Source organism: Engystomops pustulosus, chromosome 3, assembly GCF_040894005.1.
Source record: "Engystomops pustulosus chromosome 3, aEngPut4.maternal, whole genome shotgun sequence".
Classification (NCBI taxonomy): Eukaryota; Metazoa; Chordata; class Amphibia; order Anura; family Leptodactylidae; genus Engystomops; species Engystomops pustulosus.
Genome location: NC_092413.1, coordinates 109040228 through 109061676, shown reverse-complemented (window position 1 = coordinate 109061676; position 21449 = coordinate 109040228). Strand labels below are relative to the sequence as shown.

Here is a 21449-nt window from a genome sequence, read left to right as displayed (position 1 = left end):
GCCCAAAGGAGAATTTCTCTCACAAATTTTGCTCGGCAGTGAGCCAAAAAATGAGTGGCCCAATGCTTATCAAGCAGAAAGCAACTGATGCATGTGACTAGCATTGTCAGGACGGCCAGGCAGAAGCAGATGACAGGCCGCAATGTGTGCAGGAGGGTGTCGTTTTATGGTGCGTTTCCAGTCCAATTTTAATATAGATGTCATTTATATCTGTAGCATATCATTATGGCATGGATCATTTTGAGGTTCAGACCTCCAAAGGGTACATTTACACATCTGTGAAGCGTCGATCATATAATGGAGAGAATACGGGGACGATGGTATTTCTGCCATTTTTTTTTCAATGGGTTTTGATAGAAAAACAATGTGTAAATGCTGAAAAAGACAGCCCCCACAGCTCAATCCCATGGCACACAATACAGGCATTGAGGGAAGACAGCAGCGCTTGCAGGTGAGCGCAGGCATACACCACCATCATTAGCAGCGTGATGACTGTGTGGGAGGCGCAACACTGCTTGTCCTTTGGGTAACACGTCTATGCAAGCGCTCCTGTCTCATTCCCCAGCAGGTCATGTGAGGTTCCCCCCAGCCCATTCTGTCCTGACCAAACTATACAAAAGATGCTTTCTTCCTGTTGTGCGCCGTCATAATGGAGGATTCCCAGTCACCATCACAGACAGGATGTGGCTGACACCATGTCTAACAATGAGCAGGACATCCTCTGCCACAAGTTACAGTCATCTTCATGACTACACAGACTGTGTGATGGAGGGGACGAGCCTCCTGCGGTGGGTCTGACAAGTCACATGCTGCATGTCTGGGAGATTAGCATATCATTGTGTCTGCCTCCATCCCGGAAGACTGGTCCCAATCTCTACAAGGAGGACCACCGCAATGCCCACACATGTCCTTATATAGTGCCCTGCAATGTCACCTGCCTGCCCCTGATCACCCCACACAGCAGTGCCCTCCTTACCTGCAGGGGTGGCCCCGAACACTCTGACCACTGGCACTCTTCGCACAGGGCAGTCTCTGAAGTGGGATCTGGTTACATCCAATCCAGCCACAGGGGCAGCCAAATAGTAATCCGCAGTCACCAGGCGCAGGGAGAACATCTTGCTGTGCCAGGCAGCAGAGCCCTCTAGCTGTTCTCACTGTCCCAATAGAGAGCGCCAGCCTATGGGCACGGTCCACACCGGTCACAGCTAGCCATGTCACGTATACAGTACAGGACAGATCCGTATTCCGCCGGGCCCTCCTCTCCCGCTAGACGTGCCTCAGCAGCGCTCAGTGTCACGTGCAGGGCACGGGAGCCTCATGCTGTGAGCTCGCCCCTGCACCGCTCCTCCAGCCGCAGAGCACTCTCCCGCCGAGCCGGGCTCACCAGTCTTCCGATCACGGCTCTCGCTGCGGCCGCCGCAGCTGTTGTTGCCATGATGGTGACGTCACGGGGAGGGAGAGTGACAAGGTGGAGGGGGTGATCGTGGGCGTGACCACCGTACGCTGTGTGGGAGGAGTGGAAGCGTCGGTCACGCCTCCTGCCGTACGCTCGTTGTTGTAGTAGTAGTAACCCTTTGGGTACCGAGAGATGTACACAATGGGAGACAGTCAGCGGAAGTAGCGCGGCCTGGGGCTTTGCCTCACCAATGACCGGGGCTGGATTTCACATACACGTAGTGCAGCCACACCTAGTCATACATCAGGACGGTACCATGGTGGGTCTCCGGCTGTCAGAAGAGATCAATGAGGAGTTCGCGCAGGCGCAGTGGTGTGAGAGCCGGCGGAGTTTGATCCGGCTAGACGAGCCTTGTGTGCAGCTTGTGTAGTACGGAACAGGCGGGAAAGAGAATAGGTGTTACCTTGGCTGGCTTGCCAATACCTCTCCACACAGGGACTATTAGCTGCCATTTTACCCATTGTGTCATTTACAGAAAACATCTGTAGTATAATCTCCTATGATCACCCATAGGTGGCCATCTTCAGAATAGCACACTGTATTATATATGGGTTTATACACTGGAGATCAAAATTAGGGATCAACACACAATCTCCTAAATAGGTTATCGTGCAGTCCTATGTGAATACACCCTAAAGTGTAAAATATCAGTATTTTAAGCTCATTTTATACATTGTATATATTGTCCAGCACAGATTAACCCCTTAATGCCGCAGACCTTTTTCGTTTTTGCGTTTTCATTTTTCACTCCCCACCTTCCAATATCTATAACTTTTTTTATTTTCCCATATACAGAGCTGTGTTATGGCTTATTTTCTGCGTAACAAATTACACTTCAAATGGTGGTATTTAATATTCCATGCCATGTACTGAGAAGTGGGAAAAAAATTCCAAATGCAGTGAAATTGGTAAAAAAATGTGCCATATTCTTGTGGGCTTGGATTTTTACGGATTTCACTGTATTCCCCAAATTACATGTCTACTTTATTCTTTGGGTCGGTACAATTACGAGGATACCAAATTCGTATAGGTTTTGTATGTAGCTCTGGGAGGTGTAGTTTTTTTGTGGCTTTTGATGATGTTTACAATGTTATCATTTTTAGGACTCTACTGTACCTGCTGCCGCGGTCCCCACTCCCCCAGGTCCATACTCACCTCACCTGGCTCCGGACTCCACGGTGATCCTGTCCTGGTCCCACGCCGACTTCCTACAAGGCCACGCTCCTGCTTCCTGCCGAGGCCTCTCCGGATGCTGACTCTTCAAGAATTTAAAGGGCCAGCACCTTCCTTTTTATAGCGCTGGCATCCTGGCTCTGCTATATAGCCTGGCGACTCCCAGCATCCCCTGCCAGATCTTCAGGTCATTCTACCGAAGAGAAAGCTTCCCTGAGCGTTTCCAGACGCCTCCGTGATTCCTGAGCGTTTCCAGACGCCTCCGTGTTCCTGTGGTATTCCTGTGTTCCTGTGGTATTCCCGTGTTCCTATGGTGTTCCTGTGGTGTCCCCGTGTTCCTATCCTGTGGCAGTCCTGTAATCCTGTGGCGGTCCTGTAATCCTGTGGCGGTCCTGTAATCCTGTGGCAGTCCAGTTATCCTGTGGCGGTCCGGTATCCTAGTGGTCTTCGGAGGTCCTGCCAGCCGTCCATCAGAGGTCCTACCAGCCGTCCAGCCGAGGTCCTGCCATCCCAAGGTCCTGCCTTCCCAAGGTCCCGCCTTCCCGTGGTCCTGCCTGCCCTGCCACCGCGGGCCTAGTCGCACCCGTGGAGCGACCTGGTGGCTCCCCACCGCAGCAAGACCATCCCGCTTTGCGGCAGACTCTGGCGAAGACCAGGAGTCCACTTAGACTCCGCTCCCGGGTTGCGGCTGGCATCGTTATCCCCCGCGGTGGTCCAGGGAGTCCACTGACTTTAGTCCCAAGGAACTATTCCCATAGACCAGTGGTGGCGAACCTATGGCACGGGTGCCAAAGGTGGCACTCTGAGCCCTCTCAGTGGGCACTCAGACTGTTGCCCCAGGACAGAATTCACCAGATAGGATATTAAGGGATACTCCTGCAGGCCCAGGTAGCCCAGGAAGTGACACGCTGAGCATTATTTTAAAGTGAAGGGGTTTACCTGAGACTGCAGGGAGAGAAGGTATAGACGGGTCAGATTATCGTTGAAGCTCCTGCTCTTGGTTGTCAAGGGAAGCTCCAAAGGCGATCCGAATTTTCCCTCTTTCTGTCAACAATATTGGTTTCCTTAGTAACGTTGAAAGCTGTGGTATAGCATGGAGCAAAAAGATTGCAATAAGTTACTGTCTTAATTGCTGTGTTGGCACTTTGCAATAAATAAGTGGGTTTGGATTGCAGTTTGGGCACTCGGTCTCTAAAAGGTTCGCCATCACTGCCATAGACTGTGACATGTACAACCTTTTGATCACTTTTTATAGAAATTTTTAATTTTTTTTTTAAATGACAAAAGAGTGCCATTTTCAACTTTGGGCGCGACTTTCCATTATGGGGTTAAATGCAGTGAAAAAACGTTATTATATTTTGATAGATCGGGCATTTTTGGAAGCGGCGATATCTAATTTGTTTATGATTTTTACTGTTTATATCAGTTCTAGGGAAAAGGGGGGGGGGGTGATTTGAATTTTTATGTTCTTTAATTATAATTTAACTTTTTTTTATTTTTACTATTTTTCAGACTCCCTAGCGTACTTTAACCCTAGGTTTTCTGTACGATCCTATCATATACTGCAATACTACAGGTTTTACTCCTCATTCATTACAATATGCTGATAGCACATTGTAATGAATAGGTTAACCCGAGTCAGCCTTGGGTCTTCGTAAGACCCGAGGCTGCCATGGTGACGGATCGCCACTCCCCGATGACGTCACGGGGAGCAACGATCCTCGGAAAGATGGCGGCGAGCAGCGGGGAAACACCCGCGATCAGTGCTGGCACCAATCGCAGGTGTTACCAGTAAGCCTTTGCTGCAATATGCACTCGGCATTCGTGGTCAGCCTACTCTCCGGGAAAGCCCTTGCATGAGCTAGCCCTCTCTGGGACAGGAATTTCCCGGTCACTGCCAACATCATCGCGTTCCTTGGAGAATTTTGGTCTGTCTTGAAGGAACCAGCTCGGGCGTCTTCTGCTGAGACCGCCCTGATGAATTTATGTCAAGGGGTCTTGTCAGTTGGCGACTACGCGGTTCAATTTTGCACTATTGCCTCCAAGCTCTCTTAAAAGGAAGTGGCCTTGGTCGCCACCTTTAAGAAAGGATTGGCTAGTCGTATCAAAGATGCGCTGTCTGCACGGAACCTGCAGACATATTGTACTAGGGCAACACTTTTCAGGAGAGGTTCCCCAAACTGGTAGCAAGGGCAATGTCAGGCTCCAGGGGCAATGGACCTACTGGACCACCACTCACAATGACATAAGCCGACATCGGGACCAGAATCTAAGATCCCGCCACAAAGCGGGTTGGCCTTGCTGTGGCGGAGATTAAGCAACAGGTCAGGGCAGGTGGAACAGGATCAAAGTCAAGAACCGGGATCACAACGGGAAGTCAATACACAAGTGCAAGGCAGGGACACTAGCTTTTTAAATGGCATAGAGCACAAAGATCTGGATGGGAATGCTGGGAGAGGCCGGCTTTTAACTATTTCCTAGAATGGCCAGCACCAATCAGCTGTGTACTGGCGCTTTAAATATTTGCGAGCCGGCATGTGCACGCCCAAGGAGTCGGGGAAGCGCACACACAGCCGCGAGAGCTGGAACAGGAACGGGGACAGGTGAATGGTGCTGCGCTGGCGGGCGGGCATGAGGGGCACGGGTGAGCTCACAACCCACGATATGAGTCGCGGGAGGATCTGTGACAGTACCCCGCCTCCCCCTTTTCTTGGGCCGGAGAAATCTCTGCAAGAGATCATGGCCCAGAATATTTTCCTTGGGCTCGGAAGATCTCTCCTCAGGTCCGAACCCCTTCCAGTCTACCAAGAAGAACCACTTACATTTCACCACCTTGATGTCTAGGATTTCCTTTACCTTGAAGACATCAGCGGAGTCAGGAGCAGGAGGAGAAACATGCCTAGAGAAACGGTTCAGGATGACCGGCTTGAGTAGAGATACGTGGAAGGAGTTTGGGATACAATGGTGGGAGGAAGGCACAGCTTATAGGCCACAGGATTGATGCGGCAGAGAACCTCGAAAGGACCCAGGAGTTGCGGACCAAGTTTGTAGCCAGTGATCTTTAGCCAGACATACCTGGCGGACAACCAGACTTTGTCACCTGGAGAGAAGCTAGGAGGCCTACGTTTCTTGTCATCCTGAGCATGGTCCGGGCAGAAGCCTGTAACACGGAAAGGCAAGTCTGTTCCCAAATAGACTTCAGATCCTGTATCAACTCCTTAACAGCAGGGACGTCTGAGGACACAGGCAATCCATAGTTGTTAAAAAATGGAGCAGAGCCGGCAGATGCTGAATCCAGAGAGTTATAAGAAAACTCCGCCCAGGGTGGACCAGTCGTCCTGACGGGCAGAAACAAAATGACAGAGATAGCAAGCCACAGTCTGGTTAACGCTCTCTACTTGTCCATTGGACTGACAGTGGTAAGCAGTGGAGAAATCCAGCTTTATAAAGTTAACTGCGGAGAGAAAGCCAGAAGCGGGAAACCAACTGGACCCCAGGTCATAGACGATGTGCTCAGGAAGTTCATGTAGCCGGAAGATGTGGGTGAAGAACTGGCAAGCAAGTTGAGGGGTAGACAGCAGATCAGGCAGAGGCACAAAACGGAACACCTTGGAGAATCGGTTGGTTAACACCCAGATGCCAGTATTCCCAGAGGAAGATGGAGACAAAGGCTGGGTATTGGTAACAAGCACAGGAAGTGCAGGAACCCACAAAATCCTGTACACCTTTGGCCAGATCAGGCCACCAATAGAACCGGGAAATGAGGGCTACAGAGCGTTGCACTCCAGGGTGCCCAGCCACATGAGAGCTATGTTCCCAAGTCAATATTCTCTTTCAAACTGCAGGTCGGACAAAAGTCTTGCCAGGAGGAAGCTGCTAAAGATCCACTGGAGCAGCAATAACTAGTTACTCAGGAGAAATAATATGCTGAGGAGCCGGTTGTTCCCCAATGACATCAGAGGCACAAGGGAGGGCATCAGCCTTGACATTCTTCTCAGCAGGACAGAAGTGAATCAAGAGGTTAAAACGTGAAAAGTTAAGAGAGACCAGTGAGCTTGCCATGGGTTGAGGCGTTGAGCAGCCTGGAGACAAAGGGGATTCTTATGATCTGTATACACCTAGACCGGATGGTGAGCCGGAAGAAAATGCCATTCTTCCAGAGCAAGTTTGATGACAGTAGTTCTCTATCTCTGTGGAGTAATTCCTCTCTGCGGAGGAAAAAGTCTTAGAGAAAAACCCGCAAGTGAGAGTTCGGCCTTTGGCCACCACCCCAGCTCCTACTGCGGAGGCATCAACCTCCAGATGAAAAGGTTTCTCTGTAACCGGCCAATTGAGAACTGGGACTGAGGTAAAGGCAGATTTTAAACTTGAGAAGGCTTCTTAAGCTGCCAGAGGCCAGAGATGGGGGTTGGCGACCTTCTTGTTGAGCGCCACAATAGGAGAAATAAGAGAGAAGTGCGGGATAAACTGCCAGTAATAGTTTGCAAAGCCCAGGGATCTCTGTATTGCATGTAGTCCTACTGGGCGTGGCCATTGAAGAACCACAGACAACTTAGCAGGATCCATCTGTAGACCCATGTCAGAGATAATGTAGCGAAGGAAGGGTAGATTCTTCTGATGGAACTGGCACTTTTCAAGTTTGCCATAGAGGTGATCGTCTCTTAGACGACTGAGGACTTGACTCGCCTGGGACCGAAGGGATTCAAGGTCCGCATAAAACACCAGTATATCATCTTCATAAACCACAACACAGTTGTATAGCAAGTCCTGAAGATCTCATTGACAAACTCCTGTGTCAGAGTTCGGGATGCGTGGATCCACTGGACAAAAGAGGGAGGTGGTACTAGCCAACACCTGGGACCGGAGTCTAAGTGGCACCTGGTCTTTACCGGAGCCCTCCTCAATGCTGGTTGGACTTGCTGCAGCAGGGTACCACCAGGTCGTTCCACGGGTTCCAGGAATGCAGGAGAAAGATGGCTTGAACGTTACAAAGTCCGAACGTTAACAAATCTTAAAGGCGGTCTTCCACTCGTCACCCTTGCGATATGGATGCGGTTGTAAGCCCCATGAAGGTCCAGTTTGGGGAAGACCTTGGCTCCATGTAGGCGGTAAAACAGCTCAGTGATCAATGGCAAAGGATAGTGGTTCTTAACGGTGACCTTGTTAAGACCACGGTAGTCGATCCTTTTTGGTCACAAAGAAGAAGCCTGCACCAGCTGGAGAAGAGGATTTACGCATCATTCTAAGTTAGCTCAGAGGCCAGGGTACGGAATTGAACCAACAGATGAGTCCCCTTGATGCAGGTTCAACAGTGCAGTCTAAGCTGAAGATGCCCATGCTGTTTCCTCAGACAGACTGGAACCCAGCGAATAAGGAGGTGATGTCAGCTGTAACCAGGTCTTTTCTGTCCCAGAGAGGAGTAGCCCATGCCAGGGCCTTCCTGGAGGGGAGGCTGAATATGAATGTCACCTTAGAGCATTCTGTGATGAATTGAGTCTGCATAAGATCAATGTTCAGGGAGCACTGGGTGATAAAGCCCCTGCACAACTTGGGGTCCCCATCATACTTTGAAGGCATGGAGAGTCTCAGCCTAGGTTCAATGGCATGGTACACAGTGGTTAAGCAGGATCATAGTCAGGGACAGACAGGAGGTCAGGATGGGCAGCTTGGGATCAGAGTCGGAGACAAAGCAACAGGTCAGGGCAGGCGGAACAGGATCAAAGTATAATGTACAGAACCGGGGTGACAACAGGAAGTCAGTACACAGGTGCAAGGCAGGGACACTAGCTTTCTCGACGCCATAGAGCACAAAGATCCAGAAGGGAATGCTGGGAGATGCCACCTTTAATCTATTGACTTTTAACAGGAGCGGGGACAGGTGAGTGGTGCGAGCGCTGCGCTGGCATGGCATGAGGGGCACAGGTGAGCCTGCGACCTGTGATATAGACTGAAAAAAGGTGTGTAATAAAGGGGCATTAGGAAAGACATAATTTACCTATGTAAGGAATCTCAAGGAATGTTTTAGTATTTATCACACTTCCCATGATATTTTGATTTTGCACAGCTTATACATAATGCATGCCACATCTTCCCTTTTGAGACCTGCTATGTACATAGACTGTAGATTATTGTTACATATGGGGTATTTCCATACGGGGGAGAACTTGCATAATGATTTTTGGGGTGTCTCCAATGGCATGAGCTGGGCAAAAGATATTTGTTAGTAAAATGCAGTATTTAGGAAGAAAATGCTAATATTTACTATGCTCTATCCATTATGCATTATCTTTGGGTCACCACTTGTGCTGTAAAAATACTTCCTGTAACAGTAGATTAATTCATTGATTGGTCTAGTTTCCAAAATAGGGTCAGTTCTCAGGAGTTTCCACAAATGCTTCATGCTGTCGAAAAAAAAAAAAAAAGCAAAATGTCTTTGCCTCAAATGCCAGTTTTTTCCGTACTGAGCCCTGCCATGTGCCCAGCCTATAGATTATTTCCACAAATGGGGTATTGCCGAGAACCCGCATAATGATTTTTAAAATGCTCACTACGACCAGTATGTTTTGGAGTGTGGGAGGAAACTGGAGGACACGGAGGAAACCCACGGAAACAGAGAGAACATACAAACTCCCTGTAGATGTTGACCTGGATGGACTTGAATCACATAACAAATACGTAAACAGTGGAGCTAATATTAATCTGTGATGTGGTCTAGGACTAGGAGCTCTCCTTCATTCCCCAAACGCATCAAATGAATAGTGTCCAAAAGCAAAACTGACCACACAAGTTTTCTGAATAAAATCTTCCTTTTACTTCATAATCTCTCGTAAAACAATAAACTTATTTGTAAACCTGCATTAGCATAATCACAGTCCATCCTTTGAATGTCCTTTAAAACAACTCACGTATCCTTGTGCTGACCATATATTCACTATGATAAAGTTCAAAGAGCTTGCATTTTCAGACCACAAGGTAGCGTGAGTATGTTAACACATTTGTAAACTTATTTGTAAGCTTGCATAAGCATAAACACAGTCCATCCTTTGAATGTCCTTTAAAACAACTCGCGTATCCTGGTGCATGGACGGAGACCCTAACTCAAGCAGACGCCTCACGAAAGTGCTGTGAGCACTGTGCTGTGACGTTTCGGGGGTCACGCCCCCTTCCTGCTCTGTGACGTTTCGGGGGTCACGCCCCCTTCCTGTCTGAGTTTACAAATAAGTTTACAAATATGTTAACGTACTCACGTTACTTCATGGTCTGAGAATGCAAGCTCTTTGAACTTTATCATAGTGAATATATGGTCAATATATCAAAAAATGTGAATGTTTTACGAGAAATTATGAAGTAAAAGAAAGATTTTATTCAGAAAACTTGTGTGGTCAGTTTTGCTTTTGGACACTATTCACTGGATGAACTTGAACCCAGGACCCCAGCACTGCAAGACAGTAGTTTTAACCAGCTTAACACTCTTACAAATTAATCCTTTGAGTTACCTTCCTGGTGGCTATCATATCTGCCAAAAGATTGGGTAAATATCTACCATGGCTCCCTACTTAAAGGTTTCAGATGATTGGTTAACATGGAGACTTATTCCAAACTTTTTCTGAAAATTGTATCAGGAGATAGTTTTATTTTCCTTCCTTGAAAATCCAAAGTAAAAAGATTGAAATCTATTTTTTAAGAAGAATAGTCCTGAGGATAGATTCTAACCCTTTTCTTCAATTCACAGGGAAAAAAACAAAGGACAAAGCCTCCAAAGCCACCATCATCAGATGTATTATTACTGCTATCAAGGAGAGTTACATTCAAGAAAATGTAGATTAACAATAAAATCTAAAAGCACACTCTACCAGAGTGGCAGAAAGAGGTGGGGCATTGTTTGATCAGATTTGCAGTGACGCTATCTGGTCCAGCAGTCTAACATTTAAAGGCCAACTATTACAGACTGGACATTTCTTTTGGGAATCTGGACTTTGGCAGAAAGCTCCTCCAGGCTGTGGCCCCTCCCTAAAATTGCTTATATATATTGGTTATATTTCCAGGGGTCCACTATGGGGAACAAAATGGAAATAAAAAATTAGACTGGTAATTTTGTTTCTGTATCTCCACCATTATGGCCAGATATTCCAACCCTTTCTATTACTTTTTCTATTGGATTGTTGTGTGTGAATAAAACAAGTTTTTCCTGCCATCCTTCCTGGTTCGGGGAGCCATCCTGGTGGAATTATGGAAACTGAATTACTGGTTAGTCAGGGGTACACAACCTGCGGGCCACAGAGCCTCAATCCTTGGTCCGCACCCCTGCTGCCCAGCAAACCAGTGAGCACTTCCAGTACTGATCAATCATGAGTGCAGGAGCTAGGATGGCGGTTAGTGCAACTGACAAGTACTCTCAATTTCTGTGGTACTCTCCTGCTGCTCTGCTCTTTCTTGCTGTTGGCATCAGGGCCCAGAACAAAGCAGCACTGGAGGAGTAGAGGACTTGGCAGTGCTAAGCACTTTTCAGCTGTACTGTACTGCTCCTGGGTCCTCTCCAGCTCATATTGCCAGAGTGCAGAGCCCGGAAGTGCAGAAGAATGATTTGAGCTTTCCTACTTTGTGTCTGATCTGGGTATCTTTTAGTATGTAGGAAAGCAGAGCCGGTGTCAGCACCCGACTGCCCCGGGCAAGTGCCGGGGCCCCAGAGCTCCACAGGGGCCCAACACGACCATGGACAAAAGAATTTAATTACATCAGCAACGGCATCCTTGTCGCTGATGTAATTGAAAGATACACTGCCGCGATCTTACTGTGTCTGCATGTGGGTCCGACAGGGCTTGACAGGGGGCGGCGCCAGGGGAGATCATCGTGGAAGAAATATCCTCAGCGGCAGCGCATTGCTGAGCCTTAGCGCTCAGCGGGACGCTGAAGTCAGAGAAGATTGTGGCAGAAGACTGGAGCTGGTGGATTGATCATCGCTGGACCTGCGTTCTCGTGGTAAGTTTACAGTTTATTTTTTTTACTGGCCAAGGACCGAGGAGGTTCTACATTAATCCACGGGGGCTGCCCAACTGCATAATGATACCTGTCCTGGGTGGGGCTGGGCAATGGAGCCTGGAGGGCATAATAATTAATAGAGGCTGCAGCCTGCCTGGGCCTTATAATTAATAGAGGCTGCAGCCTGGGCCTTATAATTAATAAAGGCTGCAGCCTGGGCCTAATAATTGATAGAGGCAATAGATTTCACTGTTAAGGGGCCCACTGAGGCTCTTTCGCCCAGGGGCCCACTGAAACCTGGAGCCTGCCCTGTAGGAAAGCTAGAATCCAGCTCACCTTCCGCCACATTGAGAAATGGATATGTACCGGCACCAACCTTGCTGTGAAGGCAGACTTGTAGCACAAAAATAATCCAATGGTCCAGCCAAACTCCAAAATAACTTCAAGTTTATTGGGTCATATCTTCATAATCCACAGTGCAATCCCACGCAAACCAACATGTTTCAAACAGCTAAACCATTCTTGATCTACGTCTATACACCCATGCATGCTATTTATACACCTGGAATTTATCGCTCCTCCTCCATAGTGGGGGCATGATTTATGGTGTAATAAATTTCCATGCATGGGTGTAGCAATGTAGACCATGATTAAGAACGGTTTAGCCATTTGAAACGCGTTGGTTTCTGTGGGAGTGCACTGTGGATTATGAAGATATGACCCAATAAACTTGAAGTTATTTTGGAGTTTGCCTGGACCATTGGATTATCTTCCAGCATGTGTCTGATCTGGGGGTCTCCAGAATATGTCTGATTTAGGATTCTCCAGTATGTGTTTGATCTGGAGGTAACCAGTATTTGCCGTCTGCCCTAATACTCTCCAGTATTTAGTGCTTATTATGTTTATTTCTGTAATTGCACACAAAGTTTTCTATACCATTAAGTTAATTTATTATTTTGTAGCAAATGCTTATTTCATACAATACGATGCAAGTTAATTATTCGAAAATCATGCACTTGGAATTTATGGATTTTTTTAGATTTTCTCTAGTAAAAGTGTCCCTACAAATAAAATTACAGACCTCTCCATTGTTTGTAGATGGGAAAACTTGCAAAATCTGCAGTGCATTAAATACTTATTAAGCACACTAAATGTCATTCTGGAGTATAAATGGTCACATGTAAAGTTTTTCATGTGCATCACATAGAGGACAACCCCCCCCCCCTTCCCCTATTTTTGTATTATATTCAAGCTGGCTACCCAGGATGTTGGTCTGCAAACATTTTTAGGACACAAATGGCCAAAGCTTTAAAGGAAATCTCTCGGATATAATTCATAAGGGGATTATGAAGTTTAGGTACATCCTAGCCAGATAATGGGTACATTATGGTAGGAAAATCGCCTTCCTAAGCCTCAGTTCTTTCTAAAACCTTTATATGATAATATATGTTGAACTCTCAATGGAAGTGTGATTTTTCGCACCCTCTTGGGGTACAATTAGCTTTAGTTTTCACAGACACATGGGTTCCAGGAGGCACAGGAAATGAGAGAGGCTGGTCACATGACAGGACCACACTCACTCACAACCCTCAAAGACTAAGAAACCCTTTTTCACTCCTACAGTTGGTAAACCTGACACCAGTCTCTCATTTTATTGGACCAGAAACCAGCCCTGGTAGCGTATATATTTTAGACTGAGAAATGGATGAGTTAGATCAAGATGTAAGAAGAACTCGGGTTAAATTTAGATATTCTAATTGCCATATGGTCACACGAGAAAAAAACACAATGGGGCAGATTTACTTACCTGGTCCTGTCGCGCTCCAGCGGTCGAGGATTCGGGTCGTCCGGCGATTCACTAAGCTAGTGCGCCCGATGTCCACCAGGTGTCGCTGCTGTGCTGAAGTCCGTCGGAGTTCGCTGGAGTTCACGAGTATCTTGGGTGCAGGTAAGTGCGTGTCAAGCGACACATTTTTTTAAAAAAATTCCGCGGTTTTTCCTAATCCGTTGGTTTCCGTCCGGCGATTTTCTTCGCATGCATGCCGGCGCCGATGCACCACAATCCGATCGCGTGTGCCAAAAACCCATGGCAATTCGGCGCAAATCGGTAATTTTCGGGAAACCCGACGAAACATAGCAATTCGGGCCCTTAGTAAATGACTCCCAATATGCATTAGCAATATATATGTACAATGGACAGAGTGCAAGATATCAGTGAACAAAGGAAAGCTAGTTGCCTTGTGCTGCCCCACTAGGAGAGTCATCGGCAGGACAACTTATAGGTTCCTACTCTGCTTGCCATGTTTGGCATAAGTTCTCCCCTAGAAGACAACAACACACAAAAGGCTTAAGGTCTTTTAATTGCTATGTCAGGCTTTGCACACCCGCACCTAGGAGGGTGCCAGAACTCCTCAATGGAAGATCATAGAGTAACAGTAACATTAGATCCAACTGAGCCTCCAGTTTGTTTTAATACCAAATATAACAATAATAAAGCTTTATTTATATAGCACCGTCAATGCTGTACAGATGGAGTACATATACAAATATACAAACAAGACATTACAAGACATTACAGAGTATTACCATAATCAGATAAAACAATAGAAATGAGGGCCCTGATGACAAGCTTACAGTCTTTCCCATCTTCTACGATTTCACTGACAAATTCTACTTATTTCCTCATCCGAGGGCTCCAGAACACAATGAGGAAAATGTATGTTGTGCTTCCCAGATCCTGGAAAAGTATCTTTTATCTGGCTAGGACACACAATAACTTTGGAGCTTCCTTATGGTGTTATGTCCCAGAGATTCTTTTGTTTCAAATGATCTGCCAAGGTGTGAAAATTCAGCCCTTGAAGCCAGACTCCCTATGGATTTCAATAAGTTGAAACTGGGAGGGAAGATGCTGTTCTCTGTAGGAAGTACATGGAAACCTATCATATGACCCGTCCCCCTTGCTACATTCAGGAAGCTTTAAAGATGGGTTGTATTTGGTGTCCATATGTACTGAGGGCCATACCAGATCTGTTGCTCTATGATCATCCAGGGGTGTCTTACATACATCGTAAAACATTCAGTAGTGTCTTCTAAAGTTGTCTTCTGTAAGGAAATTCATGCTGACCATCACTCTGTAACCTGTAAATCGGCCTGCCCACTCATCTCCTAGCGAGCAGCACACAGTCACTAGCTTACTCTCAAAAAACAGAGATGAGAAGTAATGCAGCACTTTCTAATGCTGGAAGTAGTGGAAGTAGTTAATACAACCACAACTTGATTTTTTTTATTTTCTTCCATCATGTAGGCGGTGGTACGAAACTGTTCTAGGAAATGCTCAAGAAATGTTTTATTCAATAATATATTTTTATACTGTATTCCCCAAAAAAGCTCTGGTGTACATATCACTATTACTTGGTGCACGGGTTACAGGTAACATATGGGATAGCATGATTACACATGTTGTTAACATATGGGATAGCATGATTACACATGTTGTTACACATGCAGGATTTGCTGTTCTATCCAAGCTGCTTTTTTGTCCCCCGAAAATGTTCTTATGTAATGGTTCTTATACTCTCCATGTTTGCAAAAATATTCTATGTGACTTGAGTATAACACAAATGTCTGTAAATCATTTACCTAGTGTACTGTGACATGACTGGGACAGAGTAATGACAGTGTGTTTATTTAGTTAGATAATGTACAGCCTTGCTTCCTCCAGCCAATGAACATCAGATCAGCAGTGAGGACTTGCAGCATCAATCGCTCTAATTTCTGTCTGTTGCCATGGCAAATTCATTACACATGAAGGCTGTGCAGCTTTTACTCTACCTCCTCCTCCATTTATCACAGTACTGTACCCTGTGTCTGCAAATTATGTATATTCTAGATTGATCAGAATATGCTAAGTATTCTTTACTGTTTCTCTGCCATTTACAAGAACTTGGAACACAAATTCCTTAAAATGGGTAACCGTTTAATATAAGAGATGCTAACACTTCTGCAGAAGCTAACATTATAACATTATTCAAGGAATCATAGCACAATAAAATATTTTCAGTATATGCATTCTGGTAATGCAAGAAGTGTTCACAGATGAGCACCTCAAATAAAAATATGGACCCTTTGTGTTCTAAAATGGTAAGCGCAAATCAAAATTATGATCCTTCTTCTTAAGGGCTCTAGGGGGTGTTACCGTAGCTCCTCCATGCTGTAGCCTTACAACTTTGCACTGTCTCCCCTCCTCCTGCTCCATCAGCACATCAACCTCCCTCTGCCTATGTTCTTTCTTCTTAAAGGAATCCTGCTACCAGAAATATAAAAGTTAAAGGGGGTTATCCGAATATAAGAAAAATCTAGCAGGTGAGCTGGGGAAAGCTCTCGGTGTTCCATGCTGCGGTCCGTCAGAGCCGTGCCCCTGTTTGTTTACAGCTTGTGTGCAAGCAAAGTAATGAGTGCAACTAGGATAAGCAGGTAGTCTGGACAGCAGAGGCTCCTGGGGTTTGGAGTAGCCTTTGCTCCCAGACTACTCCACACCCCAGAAGCTTTTGCCAATAATTAGCATATTAGTAAGATAAAGTGTATATTGTTTGCTAATATACAAGGACGGAAGTAAGAACCTACCATTGGATGTACCTTACTAGGTAGATTCCTGATGTTAAGTTTCCTTTAAAGGAAATCTAACATCAAAATGAAGCGAGATTAACCAGGGGCAATTGCTCATAAATGCAGGCACTGTGACTGTGGTTATTCTCTTTTATTTGTTATCCATGGCCGCCTTCCATCTAAAATCAACTTTTATCATCATGGCAGAGCTCCTCCTGTAGCTCTACAAGCTGTTACACGGTCTCCTCCTACCCTGACCCCTCACCTTCCCCTGCTGTAATCTGACACATTGGGAGTGGGACATGCTCCTGAACACTATAATACCCCCAGTAGCCCTTCTGGCTTAGATTTCCTTTGAAAGTGTTAAATCAGATTAAATTAAAAGCTTCCTGGACACTGTTCCTGGCTGCGTGTAACATGTCCGTCTGTTCAAGCCTACCTGAGCATTCTCAGGCCGTAAGCAACTAAACCATGGTTCACTGTTTCCAACCCTTGTGTTATTGGCGTGTCAGATCTGCACACATGCTCATGGCAGTATTAAAGATTGCTCAAGGCACAAACTTGGACTGGAATAGGACCTGCTCTAAAATGTGAAACTCGGGCCCGAAGCTGTGTTTGATCCCATAGCAAAGCATTTGTCCATGTGTTATATGTTCACTCACCGGAGAGCACATGGTCAAATTTGGGTTGTTTTCCTCAGAGGAGCAAACTAATGATAATCATGTAGGTATATGGGATGATACAGTCACAAGCAAAGTGTTTAATGAAATGGAATTGCCCCAGGAAAACTATTGGAGATATATCATCACTCTGCCAAAATAAGAATTGGACAGAATCCAATAAAATCAGCCTGTATGAGAGGAAATGGAAATCTGTACAGGAACCTAATTCTTGCAATGAAATGAGGTCCTGAATTAGGGATAAACCCTGTATTACAGTCATATATATATATACAGTCAAGTATATGGAATGAGGTGGAAACAACCTCTCCTGTATATATGGCCTTTCAGGTATATTGATATATTCTCCTATTCGGGTCCAAGGTACAAAACAGAATCCTACTCTAGTGCACCAGATTAACAACAGCCATGGAAAAGGCTGCCATGTAACAAAGGATGAAAGCTGTGCCAGAATTCACAGCAATTATTGTTAACCAGGATATTATTTTACTGCATATAAAATATTAGCAGCAGTGTACTGAATTTAAACAGATCCAATCCACTATACAGCTACCGTACCACATTGGTATCCCAAGATGATTTTGATGCTATTAACGGATGGTGATTTTGGGAAGTATGGCTCCAGTCTGCAATACATACGGTAAGTTGAATCCTGCCCAGAGGCAAATCATGGCTGAAAACAGCTGCAGAAATAAGATCCCGGTTCAGTCAACATTCAGATTCCCTGCAGCCATTCCATAATGATTTCACTATGTGTGGAAGATACCGTAATTGTAGAATTTAATTTAAAACACATAACATTCAGATACAGTATTGGTCAGATAAAACAGTATGGCTTCAGTGCAATGAGCTATTTTATTTCTTACTGAATAGACAATAAAATAAATATAGATTTAGTTATTGACAGATGCATGATCATAGGTAAAAAAGTGAAAGGGACTTTAGAAGACTAGGTGGGTGGTCACATGCCTTTGTATGAACAGCTAGGCAGCAGGAGCTTGCCTCTTGTGATAGGTGAATTCTCCTGTGAGACGCATAGAACAGAGATTATTTTGTATTGCTGAATTTTCATGCAGATCAGGCTTTTCATGTGATTCCCACCTGAAATGTCTGCGTGCACAAGGCAATCCTATTGGAGCAACCTGTTTGTAATTAACTGCGGTTCTCTCCGTGTCCTTGCATAATGGCTGTAAATGACAGCAGAAATGTCTGTTCTGAAAATGCATTGGTGAACGAACAAGAATTCATAAGCCGTCAAGCTTCAGTGATGGTACGGTAATAGAAATATTGACAATGCAAGGGTCATGCTATTTCATCAAGGGCAATAGAAGGAAATATGCTAGCTGTGCTATATAAGGGGTTGTACAGAGAAAGGAGGCAGAATTTGTACACTCAGAATTAAAAAGAAAAAAATGTGGCAAGTTCTACAAATTTAACTGAAAGTGCCTTTGTATTCGCTCTTCCTGCCTGTAGCAGCCATAGAACGATTTTTGCATGTCAAATGTGAATAGTGCATCGTACTGTATGGTCGTGAATATTTGTGGGTAGGATTATTTTTCCCCATACAGTTTGCCAAAGTGGTGAACACAGAGAAGAGAGAGGCCCTCTACAAGAACAATCTTAAAGATAGTAGGAAGCTGCCTTTGAGTGAAAGTGGGCCCCTATACATCTGAAGAAGTTACGTAGGTGGTCTGCCCTGGTTTGCAAATAGTTAGCATCACATGCTCCGCTTTCATGCGATAATGTGTTAAAGACACAAGGATTTTGATGCCCACAAAATAAGGTACGATCTGATCCAAACTTTTCCCCAAGACAGCCATCGAAATATCTTTTTATATTCAAAAGCATTATTTATCATAAGGATGCATTAACATCTTCATTGGAATTTCAATTAGAATCCTGGATTACAGATTTCCGCACAAAGTCCCATATGATGCTGTAAACCTGGAGTATCCATTATAAACACTTGGGCCCATCAGAATCCAATTTATTTATGCATTCATATCTGTCTTTAACTGTATTTCAATTTTCCTCAATTTGGCCTCATTCTGATTTGTATTGCTTACCGAATATACTTGAGTATAAGCCGACCCGAATATAACCTGAGGCCTCTAATTTTTCCACAAAAAACTGGGAAAATCTATACACTCCAGTATAAACCTAGGGTGGGAAATACATTGGTTACAGCCTCCCCCGGGTATATAGCTTGACAGCTCCCTTCCCAGCAGTAAATAGCTAGTCAGACCTCTGCCCCCAGTATATAGCCAACCACCCCCAGCCTCCAGTATATAGCCTGCCACCCCCAAGTATAACATTTGTGAGCCACCAATTTATAACCAGCAAGCCCCAGTATATAGCTAGCCAGGCAACCCCATTATATAGCAAGCCCCCAGTATATTGCCAGTCCAAGTATATAGCCAGCCCTAGTATATAGCCAGCCAGCTCCCTGCCCAGCACATATAAAATAATAAACTCTGTACTCACCTTTCCGACGCCCCCCTGCAGGTCCTCTTCTTGATCCAGTACTGATGACTGTGAGAGGTCCATGCATGCTGGCAGCACACACACTATGATGTCAGCCGCTTACCAACGTCCTAATCTGTGTACCGCTAGTCTGTGAACTGGCGCTGCCGGCAGGCAGGGATCAAGTGGAGGAACTGCAGAGGGACATTACAGGGGGGCTGTGTGGGGGGGAAAAACTTGGGGGAAATTACAGGCGGCTTTGTGGGGGACATTACTGGGGGCTGTGTGGGGGACATTACTGGGGGTATTTGTGGGGGACATTACAGGGGGGCTGTGGGGACATTTCTTGGGGTGTGTTCTCATGTGGTAGTAGGACAGGCCTCATTGCATTTACAACTGCAGTTTTGAGGTGGTTTTAGGTGCAGTTTTGTTAATTTAACAAGTGAAAGTCATGAACTGAACAGGTGAATTTGAAGGGGAAATCTGTTCCACAAATGTTGTTCACTTGTTAAAATAACAAAACTGCACCTAAAACCACCTCAAAAAGTGGTGATGGCGGGCCTAAGGGCATGTTCACACAATGCGTTTTTGATGTGTTTTTGACCCATTTCTAAGGCTTCAGCCTTGATCACATGCTAAGGTTACATTGCATTTCCACTGCATCTGCTAAAAAGCAATTTAACCGCAGCATGTGATCAAGGCTGAAGCCTTTCGATTGGGTTAAAAACATGATGCAACGCATCATGTGAACGCGCCCTCATAGTGAAGTGGACACATCACCTGCAGTCACTGGCTGTAACAAGGGATTTCTCCTGTGGTTTCTGTAGCTGTATATACCCTCAGTAAAGTTGTTATTGGCACAACCAAATGGGAAGGGGCTATGTACAGGAGTGGGCATTACTGAAAGTGTGATACACATGCATTAGGGCCCGTTCCCCTGATCTTTTACCACCCTAGCAACGCCCCTGGTCCCACAAATCAATTATGGCACGTACAGCACCCACAATTCTATTCCACACCCCCTGTACTACAGCACTGTCAGGCTTGCGGGTTGTGGATCCACTGGACCACTGCAGACGATGACTCATGACTGGGACTGGAGTCTAAGTGGTACCCGGTTTTCACCAGAGCCCGCCTCAAAGTGGGTTAGACAAGCTGCGGCGTGGTACCCCCAGGTCGTTCCTCAGGCGTGACTTGTCTGCAGTGGCGGCCAAGGTAGAAGTACAGAGACAGCAGACAATCTCGTCGAAGTCCAGGCACAGGGTCAGGGCAGGCGGCAGAGATGCAACGTCAGGGTTTAATCCCCCAAGCAGAGGGGTACGGGAACACAGCACACAGGACAGCAGCACGGAGGATCACTGGTACACGGAAACACAGAGGAGCTCAGGTAACACAGGAACACTGAGGGACACAGGAACGCAGGAGACACAGGAACGCAGGAGACACAGGAACGCAGGAGACACGGGAACGGAGGCTAATCGCAGTAAAGCTTTCTCTTAGGCTGTAAGGCACAAAGATCTGGCAGGGCTTGCAGGAAGAGGCAGGCTTATATAGAATTGGGCAATATGTTGCCCAACTGTTTAAATTATAAACAGTTTCCCTAGTAGCATTATACACAGCCCTCCCAGTAGCATTATACACATATCCTATGTAGACATTGTTTACAGCCATTACACCCCCAAGAAAAAAAAACAAAAACATAATACTTACTTTTGGGCTTCAGCCCCAGTGCTCTCCCGCCACTCCCTCTCATCCTTTTCTCCCAGCTGCCGCATAGTCTGGAAAGGGACACAGGCCAGCGTGCATGATGATGTCATTAAACACGCCGGCCTGTTTCCTGCAGAGCAGTGCACACAGGCGGAGCTGTGCTCCATCGCTCTCCCTGTCAATTCCTTAGAGGTGCCAATGTGATTAAATTTAAAGGAAGGATCTGCCGCCTGAGGCGGGAATTTCATCCCGCCTCATGGCAATTGTGGTCCTGCTTACTGTAAAGAATGGAGGTGAATCGCTGAAGATGTGGGGATGTGTGAACAACAAAGTCACAGGAAACTTGGTCAAAGTTGAAAGATGAATGCAACACTCATTATCAGCAA

At 45.8% G+C, this 21449-nt stretch overlaps 1 protein-coding gene across 3 annotated transcripts in view; it reads right to left on the bottom strand.

Annotated features, from left to right (window-relative positions):
* Window positions 1-1581, bottom strand: part of REV3L (REV3 like, DNA directed polymerase zeta catalytic subunit) — a 109798-nt gene extending 108217 nt beyond the window's left edge. Inside the window, exon 1 of one of the 3 annotated variants that reach the window (XM_072141773.1) lies at window positions 977-1581. In XM_072141773.1, coding sequence (XP_071997874.1) covers window positions 977-1115 — 139 coding nt within the window. In that variant the 5' untranslated portion in view covers window positions 1116-1581. The remainder of the gene's footprint in view (window positions 1-976) is intronic. The other 2 variants (XM_072141772.1, XM_072141771.1) reach the window with 2 other exon arrangements.
* Between the last annotated feature and the right edge of the window lie 19868 nt (window positions 1582-21449).